The sequence below is a fragment of the Hippocampus bargibanti genome, linkage group LG16 (genome assembly GCF_051943395.1).
Source record: "Hippocampus bargibanti isolate YZ-2025 linkage group LG16, ASM5194339v1, whole genome shotgun sequence".
Taxonomy (NCBI): Eukaryota; Metazoa; Chordata; class Actinopteri; order Syngnathiformes; family Syngnathidae; genus Hippocampus; species Hippocampus bargibanti.
Genome location: NC_142749.1, coordinates 15,977,636 through 15,989,930, shown reverse-complemented (window position 1 = coordinate 15,989,930; position 12,295 = coordinate 15,977,636). Strand labels below are relative to the sequence as shown.

Below are 12,295 nucleotides of genomic sequence, written 5' to 3'. Positions count from 1 at the left end.
CCCACACCTTTTATTTATCTTTTATTTTCCCATGAACGCAGACATAAAACAAATGACGTACCACAACGCGATGCTACACTTGGTCAAGTAAAATCCAGTGAGCTTCAAAGTGGGCTTTCGGTGACTGTGGTTTTGAAGGTCTTTCCTCTTTTCAAACAGGTCAACCTGCAAGCACGGAAATCAACACCGAGATTGGTTAGAGGATGCGACGGGGCGCTCTACTTGCCACCAAGGTAACCTTCAGTCAGTTCATATGGCATCATTTGAATCAAAAATTGGACGCGTACTGATTTGAGCCTTTTCGCTAGCAAATAAAACCCACCTTTGCCTCTTTTGCATCTGTTGAAGAGTCTCCGGGAGCGGTTGTCCGAAACTCTCCGGCAGGAAGAGCATAGTCAGGATGGACAGCATAGCCAGAGTGCCCAAAGTGATATAAGGTAAATACTTAAAGTAGATGTCTGTGCAGTGCCGATATGAAAGTCGTTAGAAAGTCGTCGTTACAAGACCAATGCCTCACAAAAAGTGCTTACTGAGCTGCATGAGAAATGGCGCGATGCAGCTTCCCGTCCGCGACACCATGACGCAGATCCCGGACGCCGTATTCCTCAGGTTCGTCGGGTACAACTCGGCCGTGAAGGCGAATAATAGCGACGTTCCCGCCGTGGCGCCGAATTTCCCCAACATCTCCAAAGCCACGGCCAAACCCAGAATACCTAAATGTGTAAAGTCCAAGCGAGAACCGACCTTTTGAACTACAATGCAAAATGTCCGCCGCCGCCACACGTAAGATGGCTGACAAATCGCAGCTAGTTTTCAATGACACTTCAGTTCGATATGTATGGTGTTGTTTTCATCCAGACTACACAGGATGCCTTTCTGGATTCTAACTACGCCTCAGCGCTAGCTGACAAAGAGCGCTGAACTAGCACAAAATGGCCGACCAAGCCATATCGGTGAAAACAATTGGAATCACATCACCTAAACTTCCTCAACTTTTGAGTTCAACTCTTTTGCTTTGGTGTGAGACTCACTCTGAGGCACCAGTTGAATGAAGAAAAGCGCCAGGCCCACGGTGACGAAAACCACCACCACGGAGAGCCTTCGCGGAAGGTAGCGGATGGCCAGACTGCAGCTCAGGTACGCCGGTATCTCCACCACGGCGGACAGGAAACAGCTGATGTACGGATTGGAGTGTAGCTGCGATGTGTTCAGGGACAGGCCGTAGTAGCAGAGGCTTAGCGTGAACCTAAAGACGACAGAGGTCGCCGTCAACGTGACGGTGTGTATCCGGCTCTTTGGATAGCTTTGAACTCACCACACCCAGCATAAGAGGAGCGTTGTCATGGCGGTGCTTCTTTTCCCTATCAGGTCCAGAACGGTGTAGCGCTCCACTGGCCTCCCTTCATCTGCCTACAATATACTGTACAATTGTTAGCATTCAGTTTACCCACATGCTAACGACCTTGGACCGTATACTTCCTAACCCTGACATTTTCTCTACTGAAGGCCTTTAAGTGGAGAGACCATTTTTACTGTTAGCGACTCACCCACATGTAGCTAGCATGTACAAAGATTCTTTGTAGCTGCTAGCGCTTAGCCTGGTTACCCTCAGGTGACTATTCCAAACTACCTACCGCTCTCAACTTTCAGCCACTATTTGATACCAAGGTCAGTCAAGGTCTAAAGTGGAGACATTTTTAACTGTTAGCGACTCACCCACATGGAGCTAGCATGTACCAAGATTCGTTTTAGCTGCTAGCGTTTAGCCTGGTTACCCTTAGGCGACTCTCCCAAATTACCGCTGCCAAATTTCAGCCGGTCATTTGTTACCAGGGTCAGACAAGGTCTAAACTGGAGACCATTTTAACTGTTAGCGACTCACCCACATGGAGCTAGCATACACAAAGATTCGTTGTAGCTGCTAGCGTTTAGCCTGGTTACCCTTAGGCGACTCTCCCAAATTACCGCTGCCAAATTTCAGCCAGTCATTTGTTACCAGGGTCAGACAAGGTCTAAACTGGAGACCATTTTAACTGTTAGCGACTCACCCACATGTAGCTAGCATGTACAAAGATTCGTTGTAGCTGCTAGCGTTTAGCCTGGTTACCCTTAGGCGACTCTCCCAAATTACCGCTCCCAAATTTCAGCCAGTCATTTGTTACCAGGGTCAGACAAGGTCTAAACTGGAGACCATTTTAACTGTTAGCGACTCACCCACATGGAGCTAGCATACACAAAGATTCGTTGTAGCTGCTAGCGTTTAGCCTGGATACCCTCAGGTGACTCTCCCAAACTACCCCTCACATCTTTCAACTGCTCAGCTCAGTCATGGCCTGAAGTGAAGTCCATTTTAACTGCTAGCGAGTTACCCACATGGAGCTAGCACATACAAAGATTCTTTGTAGCTGCTAGCGCTTAGCCTGGTTACCGTCAGGCGACTCTCCCAACAAACCACTCGTATCTTTCACCTGTTTAGCTCAGTCCTTTGGACAACTCACATTTTGGTGTTGGCTAATCAAGCGAAATGACACAAAAAGCTTAACTTGCATGCAACTTGGAATGTGAAAAGATCTTCTCCGGTGCGACCACTCGGTTCATCTTGGCGGCTTTTCTCACGATGGCCTCGGCTTCCGTCACTCGTCCTTGACACAAAAGCCACATGGGAGACTCTGGAAGAACCCTGTCAAAAATCTTATTTTAGGATTCATTTGACAAAGGATTGGCTAAGTTTTCTGTTATACGCTAATTAATAATAATAATCATAATACATTTCATTTGTAAGCGCCTTTCAAAACTCTCAAGGTCACTTTTCAGTCTTTCTGTGGGTGAGCAGCGGCAGCCACACGCGCCAGTGCTCACTCAACACAGAAGTAAGTCAAATACATAGAAAGCTAGCTAGCTAATAGATAGACAACTAGCTATATAACTAATAGATAGCCAGCCAGATAGCTAGCTAGCCGGCCAGTTAGCTAATAGAACGCAAATAGATAGCTAATAGAAAGCTAATATAATTGTTTCTCTCAGGCTCTTATTTGTGACGACAAAGACTCTACAAGTATGCGAACCTTGAACTGAATATTTAAGATAGCAATAAATGCGCCGGCTTTCCAAATAAGCTGCCTTTTTGCCGACTCAGCGTCTAAAATAAGATAGCAAGTCGCTATCGTTCTTGTAATATCTTTGTACCTACCACCACAAGGGGATGTAGAAGAGTCCGGGAAGCGCAATGGCTAGCAGTAGCATCTTCCAACTTCGGAGGTAGTAGGCGAAAAGCGGCAGAATCATGTAGCCAAACGTGTAGCCCAGACATACGCCCGTCGACGAGTAAACCACCCGAGCGTTACCTGTGAGGATTTCTGTTCCTGTTGCAAGATAAACTACTTTTTATGAATTTCCCGTCATGTCAAACAGGGAAGAAATGGATGTTTTTTTGACTTTTGGATTTCTGAACTTTAGAAAATTGGGGGTAAGAAAAGAATGGAAACCAGATGAAAAGACCACATGTAACAGTACTTCTTTGAAGGTGTTGGACGTTTCACTTCTTATCCAAGAGGCTTCGTCAGCAAACTAAAATGTTTTGCTGGTAGTTTTGGCCATATATACAGTAAAGTCTCGTTATATCGATATTCAAGGGAGTCCGAAAAAATATCGATATAACCAGGACTATCGATATATCCGATATCGATATAACGAGACTTTACTGTATATATACACACACATATATTTATTTATATATTTATATATATTTATATATATCCCTACTGTCCAGACGTGGCGGTGCCAGACTCTGCTATGATTGGTCCCTGCTCTCAGGTTGGGAGGAGCAGAGGACTACTCCCTGCGGTTACACTGATTACTTCTATTGTCCTGACTGATTAATTCTATTGTCCTGACTGATTATTTCTATTGTCCTGCCTGGGTATGGCGTCTACGACTGGCCCGATTGCCCCATTTGACCTCGTATCACCTCATCATCATAACTAAGTCTATGTTGCCTAAGAAGTCGGTTGTAGGAATGATAAAAATTTAATTTCACCCCACCATGGCGATTTAGTGAAGGGTTTTGCTGTTTTATGAAAATAGCTTTTTTTACTCGCCTTTCAAACCATCGATTTTCTTTCGCTAAGATTTTAGTTCACTGATGAAGCCTCTTGGATAAGAAGCGAAACGTCCGACACCTTCACAGAAGAAACCTTCTCATCGATGGACCACTCCTGTACGACTGAGAGCTTACACAAACTTCTACTTCTGTCAAATTCTTCATGTTGCACTGTAAAAAAAAAAAAAACGGACCGAGCACGTAGCAGGACACATAGTTGGAGACATTGCCAAGGCCGCTACAGAAGAGAAGCACGGAGAACACCTCCCAGGACGGAGCTGCAATCTGCGCCACCGAGAACACGGCCTGAATTACGATGGTGGCAAACAACACCGGTTTTCGACCAAACCTAGAACAAAAAAAACAAAAACTTGATCGCAAACCTTCATCTTGGTTCCTGTGAATTCTTCATAACTAGCATGTACCTGTCAGCGAGCAGTCCGGAGAAAAAAGACCCCACCAGGACCCCCAGGAAGAAAATGGTGGCGGTCAAAGGTTGCTTCCAACGCTGAGAACACACCAAGTCGAACTGGAAGTGCATGATTGGCAACGTCACTTTTAACAACTTTTTAAAAGTCATAAGGTGCTATGTCCCCTTTATAATAATAATAATAATAATAATAATAATAATAATAATAATAATAATAATACATTTCATTTATAAGCTCCTTTCAAAACTCTCTAGGTCACTTTACAGTCACGGGATATGTTTTTTTTCCGTGGGTGAGCAGCGGCAGCCACACGCGCCAGCGTTCACTCAACCCAAATAGATAGAAAGCTAGCTAGCTCACATATCTAATAGATAGCCAGCTAGACAGCTAGCTAACTAGCTAGACAGCCATATATCTAATAAATAGCCAGCTACATCATTAGCTGGCTATCTCTTAGCGCTCTAGCTGGCTACCTAGCTGGCTATCTATTGTCTATCTAGTTCGTAGGCGATCTGACTAACTGGATATATATTAGCTATCTATTAGCTTTCTATTTGAGTTATTCCGGGTTGAGTGAACGCTGGCGCATGTGGCTGCCGCTGCTCACTCACCGAAAAACTGATCCTGTGACTGTAAAGTGACCTAAGGAGTTTTGAAAGGCGCTTATAAATGAAATGTATTATTATTATTATTGTTACATAGCTAGCTAGCCAGACAGCTAATAGATAGCAAATGAATAGCAAACAGATAAATGTTACATAGCACATTGATAGCAAATAATAGATAGACAGCTAGGTAGCTAGCTAGATAGCAAGTGGATAGCAAATCGATATCCAGCTAGGTAGCTAGCAAATAATAATAAATAATAATAATCCATTTCATTTATAAGCATCTCTCAAAACTCTCAGTCACTTTGCAGTCACGGGATAAATTTTTCTGTGGGTGAGCAGCGACAGCCACACGCGCCAGCGTTCACTCAACCCAGAATAACTCAAATAGATAGAAAGCTAGCTAGCTAATGTTTCCTGACTCAAATAGCTAGCTAGCTATATTGCTAATAGCTAGCTCTCTAGCTAATAGCTTGCTAGCTAGATAGCTAATTGGTTTCCTGACCTGTGCAGTTAGATAGTAGATAGCAAATAGATGATAGCAAATGTAGCACCGCTGAAGGCCTAGTGATGAAATCCATGGCCCGCCACTGCTGTGAAATTATTTTTTTATGTTAAAATTCCAACTTTTTTATGCTAAATTATGTCCTGCTTTAACAACATATAATGTTCTCTCTCACTCTCTCCCTCGACTGTGCAAACCACGACGATCAACCAAAATTCCTCAAAATCATCTTCATAAAATCCTCCTGTGATACAAACGCTTTTTAACCTGAGAAACTACGGTGGACTGGTAGACCTCGTTGCTGTAGACCCAGCCGTCGAGGCAGTCCTCCTGTTCCAGACTACTCAGGTTGACGTCGCGACCAGGCAGCAGACCCCCAGCTGAGAGCTTGCGGAGCACATCCAACTGGTAACGGCGACAGCGGCTTGCCTGCAACTCCCCGTCCACCATCTTGAGGTACACACGTGAAGACCACAAGCCTTTTTTTTTTTATAAGTAGGGCTCAAAAATAATGACATACCTATTTTTTTGGCTAATTATGAGACATTCAACCACAATACATTTTCTATACAGTGATACCTTGGCTTACGAACTTAATTGGTTCCCAGACAGAGTTTGTAAGGCGAAAAGTGTGTATCCCAAAAATTAATTTCCCATAGGAAACCATTAAAATGAGAATAATCCGTTCCCAGGTCCCCTTAAAACCGTTTTCTACTTTCTATTTCTATTTTCTACTTTCAATTTTCTAAGCCTTAAAACTACACAAAATTTCTCTGTTTGGATAATGATATTTTGGCTAATGAAAGGCGAAAAAAAGGCTGCTGTTTTCTTCTACGTTGATCGAAACAGTACCACTCTGTCCTCTAGTGGACAATCCTTGAATTGCACCCCATTAAAAAAATATCAATTCTGATCGTTTTTGCATTTTTTTTTCCACTTTTATATTATCCTGCGGGCCTGATCAAACCTCCTTGGGGGCCAGTTCCGGCCCGCGGGCTGTATGTTTGATACTATTGCTCTAAAATCAAAGGGTAGTGTAATGTGAATTTTGTGAGAACATTCATAACCTAGTACTGTATCTAAAATTTAATTTTGGGTAAATGCTCACAGATAAACATTCCTTTGGTTATTATGGGATTACTGAACGATGAAAATTGATGTATCTTGTGTGCATTCCGAGAGATTAGCGTTCAAGAAACACACAGAATGTTATGTTTTCTGTCTTTTCCATTCAAATGTTGAAAAACAAACAGTCAAACTATGAAGTCTTTTTTTTTTTTAGCTTTCAATTATCTTTTTTTTTAACCATATCAAACCATAAAAGCAGTGTACCTCCATTGGAACCGCAACCGCCCACCACTCCTGGCTCAAGTTGGCCTCAGGGATCCGGCAATGGTGCCGGGGTGCGTCGGTGATAAACACCAGCGAGAAGGAGCCACTCCCGTTGGGCAAGATGGTGGAGCAGAGCAGGAAAAAAACCATCAGTTGGAAACGACCCCACGCTCCCAGGAAGGCCACGCTGCTATCATAGTGCTTCATAGTCCGTCTCAGTGTGAGCTATCCCAAGTTACACTCGATAGAGTACAAAGTAGTTTCCTTGAATGGGAGATAACACTCGCTGAGGCCTTCAGGTTTTTTTTTGTTTGTTTTTTTATCTACTTGTTTTTTACATGGCTTGCATCGCTGTCAACCCACTCGACGACACTCCCCGTTTGTGCATTTCATGAAAGAGGAGATGGCTTTTTTTTCTATCATTATTTGTTTATTTAAAACATCAAATAGGTGTGAGGATCACACGTCACTCGTTTGACGTTTTCACATTAACCTAAACTGAGTCACGCATGTGAGTCACACTTCAAAAGGACATTTCAGGTGTCGGGAATTGACAATTTAGGCAGAATAGCAATTCCGTTGTGGAAACAAATTCATTTATGAGATTAAAAAAAAAATAATGTGGCGAAGGAAATCTCCCTCTGATGACGTCACTGAAAGAGGAACTCATTTAATTTTGAAAAAGCGCCTTTTTCTTCATTTAGAAAAAGAAAAGAAAGTCAAGGCAGCATTCATTCTGTCTATACCTTTATTTATATTTACTTATTGACTTTACTTTTACTGGTTGTTTTTCGTGCTTTCCTGCAGCATAACAGTTACGTTTGCTTTCCACACATCATGGCAAGACTAAAATAATGTACATGATAAATAAGAAATCTGAAGAAAACTGCAGACTTTCCCCCCACTTTTGGTATCTAATTTTACAATCAATCAGAGATGGAGGCAGTGATTTAAAAGATGCCATTATGATGACGAATCAATAAATAATCCGCGATTGTGGAAAAAAAAATCGCCGTGTTTGGTGTCACTGTTGCTATTGCCAGTGGATATTAGTAGGCCGATGAGAATGCCTGTTTGAAAGAAACTTATTATTAATAAAATAGGTGCTAATATATTTACCGCCTCCGGATTTTACTCATGTCCACACGAGTGTAGTTAATCAATTTACTCTTACATTTATTCGATGTAATCAATATAAAAAAAAGAGAGACAGTTTTATATATGTGTCAAACTCAACTAAATCGATGACGTGTTATTCGGGGTCCTTCCGGACTTCCTGGTGTGCATAAACAGATGACAAGTTGTGTTGCCACGCTTGAAAAAAAATGTACGTTTTTTTGACTTGTTTACATGTGACATTTCGTCGAAACATTTCAAAAAATACCCATTTAAAACGGGGCGTACAACTGTGCCATTCTTGTGTGTTTTTCTAGGTCTAAAGTAACGTTTAAAATTACGCTTACGTCGGATCCACGGCTCCCTTTCAAAGTGTGAGTACTTCACAACACGGAACACCACGGTTGCTAAAATGGGTATAAAACAAGATTTAACAAATTGTATCCCCAATGTTAGTCTTATTTTCCACGTCATACTACGCTGACGTTGTTTGATATTATATATAAGTAGCTCGTCGCATACAGCACGGCGTTTATTGCTAGCATATGCTAGTGACTAAAATTAGCAAACATTTCCGTAGACGAGCCACGGATATTCGCCTAATTACTGTATGGCAAAAATAAATGTGTTGCAATTTTATGTGTGGTAGGCACTCTTAACACAGTGAGTGACATTTGATTGCTCAGTATAAAGCCAAATATTCCATCATAATTAATATGGCTTTTGCAACATTGTAATATGGTCCTTTTTTTAAACAATAGATTAAGTGTTCCAGACAGCACGCCGTTCACAGCAGTTTTGAAGTTCGCCGCTGAGGAGGTAAGACAAGCTACTTAGTGCATTCATGTTACAAAACGTATTCAGTAAAGTGCATCTCACGTGTGTATTTTTTAGTACGTACTGCAACTGATTTCCGGTAAAATCTGATTAACCGTGTTGAAATTGTATCTTCATGTCACTATCCTGTGTGCAGTTCAAAGTCCCATCAGCCACCAGTGCCATCATCACCAATGGTGAGTTCTAACCAATATATGTGTGTGTTATATTATTTTAATTTTGTGTGATTTAGAATAACTAAACTGGTGAAACAGCTATACTCATTCGGCTTTGTTTATTGTTAATCCTCGATTAAGTCGTAAAGTGTTGACAGAATGCAAATTCCTGTAAGGATGGATGAAGTACAGTATTTCTCGTTACATTTGTCTCTGCTGCATGTGTGATACAACTTTTTATATATAAAACCAAATGTATTTATTATCATTTTATATTATTAACATGCTACATTTTCTTCTACTTGCAGATGGAATAGGAATCAACCCAGCGCAAACAGCGGGTGAGCTGTGATATTAGCTGTTCAAGAAAAAGCAAGCAACATTACAGTCACACGGGATCCGATATCTGAATGTGCTGATCACAAATTCGGCCCGCTTGCAAAGTTTGAAAAAATAAATACATAAAATTACCAAATCACAAAAGCAATTTTTTTAGTACATTAAAAAAATCTTGAAATACATGTTGCATTTGAATCAAAATATTTTACCTCAGTGGAGATCCTGACATTTGGGAAAACAATTGAGGAGCGGGGGTTGAATGGCAGTGAATAATAATAATAATAATAATAATAATAATAATAATAATAATAATAATAATAATAATAATAATAATAATAATAATACATTTGATTTATAAGCACCTTTCAAAATTCTCATGGTCACGCAGAAGCATCCCCGGCCCTGCCAACGCCCCATTTTTGTCATTCATTTTTTTTAATTGACAAGCGTTCCGTTTTTTTAATGGCTTGGAAGGTGCATATCCAAACGTTTTTATTTCCCTGTTTCTTGATTACGCAATAATCTATCGTGTCCTGAATTTAGTTTTTTTTTCCACCCATCACTCTAAAAAAAACTATATATATATATATATATATATATATATATATATATATATATATATATATATATATATATATATATATATATATATATATATATATATATTTTTATAAATTAGAGGTCGGAGCATGAAAAAAAAATCAAAGAGGAAGTAGGAAAGACATACTGGAGTGATTATTTTAAAATAAAATAAAAATAAAAATAAAAATACATTACATTTATAAGTGCCTTTCAAAACTCTCATGGTCACTTTACAGTCACAGGATATTTTTTTTTTCTGTGGGTGAGCAGCGGCAGCCACATGCGCCAGAGTCAACCCGGAAGTAACTCAAATAGCTAGCTAGCTAATAGATAGCTACTAATAATAATAATACATTGTATTTATAAGCGATCTTGACAGTATCTCTCACCATTAGTGTCCACCGTGCTAATTCTTCCATGCTACTGTACTTTGTCACCAAAGCATATTGCACACTAACCCTGGCATATGGAAGAAATAGAGAATTTGAGCAAAGTCCTGCTGAAAAAAAATGAGTTAATAGTCAGACACGTGTTCAAAATGTCACACATTTTTTGGTCACATTCACTGCCATTCCCAAATTTATTCAGAAATGGTAAAGCGCTGGCCAGACCTCTGGGAATAATTTTTCCGTCCCAAGAGGGGGCAGCATTTGCCTTTTGTACAGCCGCCTCCATTTTAAACTCAAATAACTCCAGACTCATATAATTTAGGAATTAACGTTTTTTGCTCCTGATGAAAGTAGAGCGTGTAAGGTCTCTTACACTGCATTGAATGTTTATGGAGTCCTAAAACTCAATATTGTGTGGTTCCTGAAACTGGAGTGAAAATGACAAAAACCCTGGCATTGGAATGGACACCTTTTTGCACATCGCCTGGCAGTGAATGAGTTAAGAAACAAAATAATTCTAGTGTGCTTCTTCCAATTTTTATTTTGATTCCCTCCCGTGCGCTTGCAGGCAATGTGTTCCTGAAGCACGGCTCGGAGCTGCGCATCATCCCCCGAGACCGAGTGGGAGGACGAGGAGACAGACGCCACTCGTCTCCACCGAGAAGATCATGACCAGACCCCCCCCTTCCTCGTGTCCTATTTATGTACCGCTCTTCCATGTGTGTGTGTGTGTTTGTGTGTACATCTACACTAATCACGGCATGTCGCATGCTGCCCGCTAGGGCGTCCCCTCAGTAAGTGTATGAAAACATCTTCATTCTCAATCATCATGAAGGATAATAAAACGCCACTTATTGGACCATCTTTTGGTAACTCACCACACATTCCGACTGCGAGAACTTTAACCCACAACTTTGATATTACATTTGATAGATTCAGAAACCATTTGGTGTTACTAATGATAATTAAATACACAAACACTTGACGACCGAAAATTGTGTCTCGGTTATCTTTGTAATAAAACATGTTATTTTATGTATTTATTTTTTGGGGCGGGGTTTTATAGTGAGTATTGCAAAAAATATATATATTATTTTACCCATTTGTGTTTATCAAGGCCATTAAAAAGCAGTTCATATCTCACTGGCTAGCAAGCTAGCTATTAGCCATCTATTAGCTGGCTAGTTAGCTTTCTATGAGTGGGTTGAGTGAACGCTGGCGCGTGTGGCTGCCGCTGCTCACCCGCAGAAAAACTTATCCTGTGACTGTAAAGTGTCCTTGAGAGTTTTGAAAGGTGCTTATAAATGAAATGTATTATTATTATTATTAGTTTCACATTAGATTATATTAGATGAGCCTTTATTTGACTCACAGTGGAGAAATTTACATTTCACATGCAGCAAAAACAAAATACAGGAGCTGCTGTAAAGGCAGCCACTCTCACGACGCCATCTTGAAGTCAAAAACAAACAAAAATAACAAATAATATGACACGAAAGAAAGACCCAGAGAGCCATTCAATCTTAAACACTTTGTGCCCCCTCTTTGTTGCATGAACCAGTTCTAGATCAAAGCGTCCTTTTCACCAGTGGATCAAGGACGTCATGGTGAAATGTGCACATCTGCTACCAGCTAAATGTTGAAAGCAAATGCGAAGCTGTTGACGAAAAGAGATTGTCTCACATCTCCTGTCCCACGTAAATCCGCTTCAATTCCGAGCTGTGACCCTTCCACAGCACTATGCGCTGATAATATGACTACACTAAATATTTAATAATATAATCATAATACATTACATTTCAAGCGCCTTTCAAAGCTTACAATGACACTTTACAGGCACATACAAGCACAGGTACTATAATAAATAAAATACAATCACAAATGGAATACAATAAATACAAT

At 40.5% G+C, this 12,295-nt stretch overlaps 2 protein-coding genes across 4 annotated transcripts; one reads left to right on the top strand and one right to left on the bottom strand.

Moving 5' to 3' along the window:
* Positions 1–28: 28 nt before the first annotated feature.
* Positions 29–7,337, bottom strand: LOC148886714 (organic cation/carnitine transporter 2-like). Of its 3 annotated transcripts, none has more exons than XM_089017331.1 (11): positions 6,976–7,337; positions 5,911–6,093; positions 4,525–4,628; positions 4,294–4,448; positions 3,191–3,362; positions 2,544–2,680; positions 1,316–1,406; positions 1,032–1,246; positions 531–713; positions 323–458; positions 29–165 (listed from the first exon to the last, which is right to left on the bottom strand). In XM_089017331.1, exons 1-11 carry the CDS (start codon positions 7,180–7,182, stop codon positions 105–107), a joined length of 1,644 nt encoding a protein of 547 aa, XP_088873457.1. In that variant the 5' UTR covers positions 7,183–7,337; the 3' UTR covers positions 29–104. The 3 variants fall into 3 exon arrangements, with proteins under 3 accessions (XP_088873457.1, XP_088873458.1, XP_088873459.1); XM_089017332.1 differs by having other exon boundaries at positions 5,911–6,072; XM_089017333.1 differs by having other exon boundaries at positions 5,911–6,122; positions 6,976–7,092.
* An 896-nt stretch (positions 7,338–8,233) lies between these two features.
* Positions 8,234–11,428, top strand: ufm1 (ubiquitin-fold modifier 1). The gene is made up of 6 exons (XM_089017048.1): positions 8,234–8,302; positions 8,409–8,465; positions 8,853–8,910; positions 9,065–9,104; positions 9,392–9,424; positions 10,962–11,428. Coding segments are annotated over exons 1-6 (294 nt in total). The 5' UTR covers positions 8,234–8,300; the 3' UTR covers positions 11,066–11,428.
* The last annotated feature ends 867 nt before the right edge of the window (positions 11,429–12,295 follow it).

Coding starts and splice junctions, on each gene's coding strand:
- LOC148886714 (XM_089017331.1), bottom strand. CDS start 7,182: ATGAAGCACTATGATAGCAGCGTGGCCTTCCTGGGAGCGTGGGGTCGT. Junction 714..1,031: donor CATTCAACTGGTGCCTCAGA/GTGAGTCTCACA, acceptor TTACACATTTAG/GTATTCTGGGTTTGGCCGTG. Junction 166..322: donor CAGATGCAAAAGAGGCAAAG/GTGGGTTTTATT, acceptor CCGTGCTTGCAG/GTTGACCTGTTTGAAAAGAG.
- ufm1 (XM_089017048.1), top strand. Junction 8,911..9,064: donor TGAAGTTCGCCGCTGAGGAG/GTAAGACAAGCT, acceptor TCCTGTGTGCAG/TTCAAAGTCCCATCAGCCAC. Junction 9,425..10,961: donor CAACCCAGCGCAAACAGCGG/GTGAGCTGTGAT, acceptor GTGCGCTTGCAG/GCAATGTGTTCCTGAAGCAC.